General features: G+C 43.5%; 1 protein-coding gene across 1 annotated transcript; it reads left to right on the forward strand.

The window, feature by feature from the left end:
* Positions 1-2,818: 2,818 nt before the first annotated feature.
* C1H9orf40 (chromosome 1 C9orf40 homolog) lies at positions 2,819-8,222 on the forward strand. The gene is made up of 2 exons (XM_028874897.2): positions 2,819-3,360; positions 6,999-8,222. Exons 1-2 carry the CDS (start codon positions 3,016-3,018, stop codon positions 7,152-7,154), a joined length of 501 nt encoding a protein of 166 aa, XP_028730730.1. The 5' UTR covers positions 2,819-3,015; the 3' UTR covers positions 7,155-8,222.
* The last annotated feature ends 374 nt before the right edge of the window (positions 8,223-8,596 follow it).

An 8,596-nucleotide genomic window follows, 5' to 3' on the forward strand; every position in this document is an offset into this window, starting at 1 on the left:
TAGCTCGGACCCTCCCTTTTTATACTGGGACTTCCAGGGCACAGGACGGAGAAGAGGAAAGAGAATAGAAGAACTAGACGGGTAAGAACTTGAGAGGAACAAACTGAGATGGGGAAGAACTAGGTTGTAGAGCTAGAAGAGAGTACTAGAGGAATGAGATGGAAGATGAGGAAGAGCCAGATAGGGAAGTACTAGCTAGGTAAGAACAAGAAGAAAAGGACCTAGATGAGGCAGAGTTAAGACAAGAGAATTAAGATAGAACTTAGAGAATCTAAATATAGATATAAAGTAGATAAATATAAAGAGAAATCAGGCAAGAAAGGAGCTAGACATGAGAACAGAACTGAAGTTTTGTATAAAGGATGTTATGCCAGAGGAATTAAGCAAGTGGACTATAGAGCTCGGTGTGCTGAGATTCTATTTCCTGAAAATAGTCCTTGCCATTAGTAGTTCTCTCTCCTAAGCCCCTGGGATGTATAATATTAAGACTGGTCCCGCTAATATTATACAAGAAAACAGGACTCATCATTCTGATCCACATTTAAGTCAGAATTTGTTTAGCAAAGAACACCATTAAATATAACATGGGTTTCTGCAACCAAAAAAGAAAATCTGTAAATACAAAAAAAGATGTCCAACTATACTGAATATAAGATGCAAATTGAGGTCACATGAGATCCATTTCAGATCCACCAGCTCAGCCATATTTGCTGGTGAGGATGTAAAGAAAATAAAATAATAAACAACAGCCTTCCCATGCTAAAGCAAACAAACTTTAAACTGCAGAAAACACTTTTTAAGAATCAGCCTTTGTCAATACAAAGTTTTTTTTTGACCAATGTTCTTAGCAGCTTTATTCATAATAACTCTCACTGAAAGTAATTAACCCATCCACAAATGAATAAACATTCTCATGCAGTGAAATACTAGTTGTCAATAAAAAGTAAAGAACACATAACATGGATCTTAAAATACTTATGTGAAGGGGGAAAAGACAAACAAATGTATATATTGCATTATTTCATTTATATAAAATAGAGACTATGCCAAGTAGATGATAGAAAGCAAATCTGATACTTAGGGATGTAAAGGGGGTCACGTGGGAGAGATTACAGAAAGGCAAGGTAAAGATGTATAAGGTGATGGATATGTACACTATTATGTGTGTTCTCACAGGCACATGTAGTGGCAAAATGTCACGTTTCAAATATAAGCAGTTTACTATGTCAGTTAGACCTCAATAAATCTTAAAATATCAGCAAAACCAAAAACGTTTTACAAATATATATATATAGGTGAGTGGCTAGATAGGGAAATAATGTAGAAGTAATAAATATCTCAAAGGCTGAAACAAGACTACTTGAGCACAGAAAAGAGGAGGTGCCAGTGGGGAGGTATACAAGATGCTCTTTAGCCCTTCTGGTACTGTGCTGTTTCTGAAACTGGGCTAGGCAACTCGCATGTTTTTGCGGTTTAGCCAAGTGCGTTCTTTCTACTACCTTGTGTACATATGCTAACTCTCACAATTTGGGGGGCAAGGCACGAGCCACGTGCCCACACTCCTCTATCGTTTTGGAGCAGGGTCTACGCAGAATAAATCATCATCGGAAGGACTAAATTCTTTGGTAATGATACAGCACTCAGGCCTTGGCAGGTAGAGTCAAGGCGCCCTGAAGCGGGTGTGACACACCATGCAGATGCGGCGTCAGAATACTCTTTCATGTGTGCTCTGTGTCATTAGTTTGAAAATGGCCAACTTTTCATTTGTTCCAAGGGGAAGAATTATCAACTGCAAACAGCAATTGGAGAGATCAATCAGAAAAGCTATGGTTAAACTTCCTGATACACTACTGTCTGTGCTTGTTAATACTTGCAGTCCTCCCACAACCTTCTAGAGTACACCTCTAAACACAGATGGTTAAGCATGCACGTGGTACACATACATAAATATACCCATACACATTTCCTTCTTTTATTTTATTTTATTTATTTATTTATTTTGGTTTTTTGAGACAGGGTTTCTCTGTGTAGCTTTGCGCCTTTCCTGGAACTCACTTGGTAGCCCAGGCTGGCCTCAAACTCAGAGATCCGCCTGCCTCTGCCTCCTGAGTGCTAGGATTAAAGGCGTGTGCCACCACCGCCCGGCCATTTCCTTCTTTTAAAGTAGTTAATATTCTCAGTACCTAGAGCTAAAACAGAATCTTCCTTGCATGCTCTTTTGCTCTGGAAGAGTGTTCCTTCGGGGTACAGATGGCTTTATTTCCCTTAGTTTTGTTTGGTTACTACTTTCCCCCCTTTCCTCTCCTTACAGCATTAGGGATTGAACCTACAGCCTTGGCATGGTAGGCAAGCACTCTACCATTGAGTTATGGCCTTGGACCCTAATTACTGCTTTTATCATCAAATACAAGCTGAAGCAAACTCATCATGGTTTGCATTTCTCTCCGCCAGATGCCACCCACTGGTCTTGGAATCCGCCGGGCTACTGCAGGGTAAGCAGGGAGGGGAGGGGGAGGTTGGGCTAAGCAGACACTTCGGCTGCACTCGATTCAAAAAGTGAAAGGGCCCCAGCCCGCTCCCCAGCTGGACTTCTGAGGCCGCGGGGTTTCTCAGCCGCTCCCGCCCGTGTCCTTGCCTCCGGGACCGTTTAGGAACAAGGGAGCGCCCTCGAGAATGCGAATACCAGTGCAGGTGCCGACGGGGCCGCCAGGGTACCACGCCTCGCCAGGCCCCGCCCACGCCCCGCTTCCTACCAGCCACACCCCCCTACGCCCCGCCCCTCGAGCCGCGTACTTCCGGCCGCAAGGGCGCTCGGGAACGCAAGCCGTGAGCCTACACCAACCAGCGGCCGCGTTGGACCGGCTCGACTGCGCGCGCATTGAGGCGCAGGTTCGAATCTCGGGCGCCTCGCTGCGTCTCCCCCAACGTCCCGGGCGCCCTAGCCCGCAGCTCCGCTCCGCTCCGCCCCGCCCTCCGCCCTCCCGTAGCCACCCGCGTGCCGCTCCTCCCCGGCCCATGGCCAAGCGGCGTGCGGCCGAGCCGCTCACGTTCCGCGTGCCTTGGAAGCGGCTCTTGCTCAGCGACTTCCCCGAGGAGCCGCCGCTCTGGGTCCCGCCGTCGGGGTCGGTGCGGCCCCGCAAACGCCAGGGGGACGCGGGGACCATGGCGGAGCCGGCGGCTGCGCCCCGCAAACGACGCGGGGGCGGGGACGGCGGCCAGGAGCGGCAGGGCCGCGGCCTGGAGCCGGGGGAGCCACCTCCGGGCGAGCAGGAGGAACCCCGGGTCAGCCGAGCTTCGGGCGGCGGCGGCGGCGACGGAGTGGGGAGCGCGGACAGCGCAGCCGACGGGGCGCACGCCCAGGTAGGTCCGCCCCGCACAAGCCGGGAGCCGGGTCCCGGGTTGCGGAAGTCCGGCCCACTCGAGGGGCTGGACCGAGTGGTAAAGCCCGTGCTTGGCCCTCTAGAGGGTCAGCTCAGTGGCAAATGGGAGAGGAGCGTTTAGTGTAACGGCGCTTATTGTCGAACTCGTAGCGTTTTCCAGTAGATCTATCAATTCATCGAGCATGGTGCTGGTCTTGGCAGGAGGGAAGGGCTGTCGTCCGGTCTTAAGAGGGCCCGTTAACTCAATGTTCAGTCCTATGAGAGAGGGTCGTTGGGAATCACTTTGCTCCCCGCCGTCTGTTTTGGCAGCCGCTAGCCATGTGATCCAGAAAAAAAAAATACTAGAAATGCAACTTATCCAAATTGATATATTGTAAGTGTAAAAAGAGTAGGCTTTTAAAATTTGGTTTAAGATAAAAGGTCAGGGTTGCCCAGCGGTGGTGGTGGTGCACACTTTTAATCCCAGAACTCCGGAGGCAGAGGCGTTCGGATCTCTTGAGTTCGAGGCCAGCCTGGTCTACAGGAGTTCCAGGACAGCTAAGGCTGCAAAGAGTTTATAACCCATATTGTATATGTGCCGCCCAGCCTTGACCTGACTTAGGAACTCCCGAGCCTTCTTTAAAGCAGTTCTGGTATAAATTGATGGAACTTGGGGTGATTGGCAAGTGTAACCCTCAGACCTTGGCAAACCCACCTCAACCACCTTGGAAGGCATCTTCCCAATGTCTTCCTCTGGTCTGGTGTCTTAAGCATTTTATGACAAAATCATGCCAAAAATAAATAAATAATCGAGGTTTTTGTTTGTTTGTTTGTTTGTTTTGCCATTGTTTCTTGTGAGAAAGACAGGGTTTCTCTGTTTAGCCCTTGTGGTCCTGGACCAGGCTAGCCTCTAACTCAGAGATCTGCCTGTCTCTGCCTCCCGAGTGCTAGGGTTAAAAGTGTGGGGAGATATTATCTTTCAATGCTGTGGTGACTGTTTCTAGGTGAAGTTGCAAATTGTAAATACATAATTTAACATGACCTTATTTAGGCTTTGGTTAGATTGCTGGTAGAAATTCAAAACCCGCTTCCTTAAAACAGTCATAATCTTCCACGTAGTCTTCCACGACTGTTGGCTAGAGACAGGTGCTGCCTGGGGTGAAACCTTCCTCTCCAGACCACCTTTGGCAAGCTGGCAATATGCAGATTTTCTTTCCTACCTGAATATACTGTGTGCAATGTGGGTGTAGTCTGTCTCTATGTCCGACTCATGAGGGATAGAGTGAAGAGTTGGCCAAGGGGAGCTTTTAACAAGCTGGCACAGCACCTTCTTTAACTCCGATAGACACAATTGGGTCTTGCCTCACACACTGGCTGGATTTGGCAGGTTTTACCCTGTGAAGCCCAGGAATGTTCTGGTAGGTAGGTCTGCTCTTAAGTTCCTTCTCTTCTATAGATGTATGAGAAGATACAAATTCTCAATCTCTCTTGCCTCCAAAGACAAGGTTTTGTTTTAAGCTTATCATCCAGGAGAAAATGATATAACATAAAGCACACTGACATCAGTGTTGGCCTGATGTCTTCTTGCTCAGATTAGGTGTTAAATCCTTGCCCTAACCTTGTCGTTTCAGGTAGGAAATGCTAGCACAGATGCATTCTTTCCAGGCACAGTAATAGTATCTACTTTGTGTTGCCAAGCTTTAGGATACACAACTTAGATGGGTATATAGAGAGGGGATAGTTTAATGCACATGTATACTTAAGAAGAAGCCAAAAGTGCATATATGTTATATATAAAATATATCTTTAATAACTGTAATTTTACTCAGATCAGTTGCTTAGCCAATATTGCATAGTACTGTCCAGTAACAGAAATGTTTTACTAGTGAGAGTTAATGACATTCATTTGAAGATATGTGATACCTAGCAATAGTGAGCATTTACTATGCTAATTTTTAATTCTCACAAAGATCCTAATTCCTGTTTCTAATGAGAACTAGAGGGTAACTGTTTTGACCCCATTTGCTTATTATTAAAGTGGAATTTTTTTGGATACATCCTTTTAAAAGTTTTTTGTGTTTGTGAGGCACAAACCCACATGTATTGGGTTATCTGCTGAGCCATCTCACCAGCCCTATGTCTTGACTTTATTGTGTCTTTAGCCCAATATTAAGAAATTCCCAAAAGACTAATTCTTTCTGCCTTCCAGTCTAAGAGGGTGACCACAGTGTGACTGCTTCCCCTGTCTCCACTGTCATGTGGCCCCGAGGATCGATGTGTGGCCACTTTTGTATAGTACTGCAAGTGTACCGTGCATTCTTCATTTTGAAAAGAATGTATACACCACTAAGTTTTGAAATGTTGAACACATGCTGAAACAGTAGTTTAGTTACATTGGGTTAAGTAAGATCAAAGTTAATTTCAATTGTTTTTCTTTTTTTAAAAAATTGGAACAGTAAGTACATGTGATTGTCATTCCCAGTGGATGGAGTTGCTGTAGTGTGTGAGGCATTGATCTGGTAAGGGCATTCAGGTTAGAATTGTTACCCGTCAGCCTGTGGGACTCCAGTGCTGCCCTCTTTGCATGGAGTATTTTGAAGATGCTGTGCCACTTTTAACCTTACTAATTAAAGTAATTTTGTAATTATTTATGGTAAACTGCTTAATGTTTAAGGGATCACCACTCATCTGGCTTGGTAGATAGATCTATTTGTCAGTCATACCAATTGTCAATTCTGTGTTCTTCTCTTTATCAGGTTTATATTCTAAACTTCACAGGAGTCCTGAAATATTTTGGCCTCTATGTTAGTCTCAGTACTAAACGTCAGGGAAAAAAAAAACAAAAGTGGATTATAAAGGTGTATATATATTTTAAGTCGCTTATTTCTCATTGAAACTTAACACTGGCTGCTTTTCCAGAGGACCAGGGTGTAATTCCTCAAACCCACATCGTGGCTCACAACAGTCTGTAACTCCAGTCTCAGGGGATCTGGTGCCCTCTTCTGGCTTCCTCAGGCACTACATTCTTGGTGCACAGCCATACATTAAGGCAAAATATCCATACATATAAATAAAAATTTTAAAGCATTACATTTCTTTGAAAAGATGCTATTGAAGGAAATTTTTTTAAATTAAACTATTAGCAGATACAAACCCACAGATTTGATTTGGGTATGTGAAGTGGTTTATCAAAAATTAAAACTTTTTGTTGAAAACGAAAAAGAGTATATAAAATATATTTGGGGTTATTTTTCAAACAAGGAATTTAAAAAGTAGTTATTGGAGTGGCAAGATGTCTTAGCAGGTAAAGGCACTTGCTGCCAAGCCTGAGGACTTGAGTACTGTCTCCTAAAAGTTGTCCTCTGATCGCTATCATGGTATGTGCCATCCCTAAATAAATGAGTATAAACAAAAAAACACATAACTATCTTTTTGTTTTTGAGGGTAGTCCAGGATCGCCTTAAATGTACAGTTCTCCACTCAGGCTTCTCAGTGCTGTGATTCTGGGCATGTCAGCCTGCCCAACTGAAAGAAGGCAATTTGTTTTCTGTGTGTGTGTTCAGTTATTTCCTAAGGGGTATGTGTGTGGTGGTGTTTTCTAAGCCGGTTATACATTTTCTCTTTCTCTTTTCCTTAAAGCCCAGTGAAGAGTTTTGGCAGTATAATACATTCCAGTACTGGAGAAACCCTCTACCACCTATTGATGTGGCCGCTCTTGAAGATGTGATTGCAGACAGCCTGACGGAAACACTTCAGGACAAGAATGAAGTAGTTGAGATTGACATGGAGTCCTGACAGGAGGAGCTGAAGAAGCAGGATTCTTTGAATCAGAGGAGAACTAAAGGAAATGGGTTTTTTTCCATACTTGACATGCTACTGTTGTCAAACCTGGAAAATGAGGAAGAGTTTTCAGTCTAAATACTTGTAATTACTACTGAATATCCTAATGGAGATTTGTTAAGGATATAGTATAACTGAAGGCAACATACTTCGTGTGTGCATTTTTAATGAAAAGAGTTTTGTTCACACTCTACCTTTGAAGATGCTTTTCTTGGAAAGGGGGGTGTTGGCAGCTTGAGAGGAAGCACTCAGCCCTCCTCTCTTGCTGTGTCAAATGTTCCTCTGCACTTGAAAGCTTATTTGTGGTACATGGAATGGTTATAGTTTATATAACTGATGCTAATAAAATACTTTCTAGTACATCTTATTGGCTCCTCTTGGTTGAACAAATAGACTTGAGTATCTATGCAAAATTAAAATGTGAGATTGTTTTCATATTGTTTTAAAAGAGTGTGAAATTTAAACTAGTGAGAATTTCCATTTGGGTAGCTTGTTTTAACTTTGTAAAGTTAAAACAGTATTTGCTGTTTATTAAAATACTAGAGGCAGTGGATGCAGCCGAAAACTGGATAAAGAGCAGTAAGAACTAGATGCCTGCTCCTCCTCTGCTTTTCTGAGATAACAGGAAAGGAATGATCTGGTTAGTGTATTGATTTTTGGTTTGAGGATATTCTTGTTCCTGTCCATTTCTTTAGACCTGCAGTTCTCAACACTGGTAGCACTTTAGCCCTATCCTGGAGAGATGTTAGTCAGTGATTTGAAGTGGGCTTTACACATAGTTTTTTGTTGTTGTTGTTTTGTTTTATTTTATTTTTGGCGCCAAGTCTGTATTCCTGTGCTGTGCAGACCCGGCCAGAACCACTAGCCTAGTAGCTTTTCCTGTTGAAAGGAGATCACTAGTGTGAGCTGAAGCAATGCCTGTTAATTTGCTTTGTCCTTAAATTGTTACATTATTGGATTTGTTGCTACTAAGTTATTGTGTTACAATTTTATTGTTAATAAAGTACTGTTTATGCTTGAGTATCAATGACTAATTTTTGTATTACATCCAGAATGCTGGTTTTGTTACTGAATAATTTATGTTTGTGTATTTTTGACATTAAATCCAATTCAAAATTCAGAAAAGATAGTTGGTGTCAATGAGAGGAAAATGAGAAATAATCAATAGTATGTACCTCAGAATGGGCGGTGGTGGCGCACGCCTTTAATCCCAGCACTCCCAGCACTCGGGAAGCAGAGCCAGGCGGATCTCTGTGAGTTCGAGGCCAGCCTGGGCTACCTAGTGAGCTCCAGGAAAGGCGCAAAACTACGCAGAGAAACCCTGTCTCGAAAAACAAAAAAAAAAAAAAATTTTATGTCTACCTAGCATCCGTGACATTTTCATACATGCTTTTGCT

Source organism: Peromyscus leucopus, chromosome 1, assembly GCF_004664715.2.
Source record: "Peromyscus leucopus breed LL Stock chromosome 1, UCI_PerLeu_2.1, whole genome shotgun sequence".
Taxonomy (NCBI): domain Eukaryota; kingdom Metazoa; phylum Chordata; class Mammalia; order Rodentia; family Cricetidae; genus Peromyscus; species Peromyscus leucopus.

What these genes read in the sequence shown, in the direction of transcription:
- C1H9orf40 (XM_028874897.2), top strand. Translation starts at nt 3,016, where the DNA reads ATGGCCAAGCGGCGTGCGGCCGAGCCGCTCACGTTCCGCGTGCCTTGG. An exon ending in CCGACGGGGCGCACGCCCAG is followed by an intron (nt 3,361 to 6,998) that starts GTAGGTCCGCCC and finishes TTTTCCTTAAAG; the next exon opens with CCCAGTGAAGAGTTTTGGCA.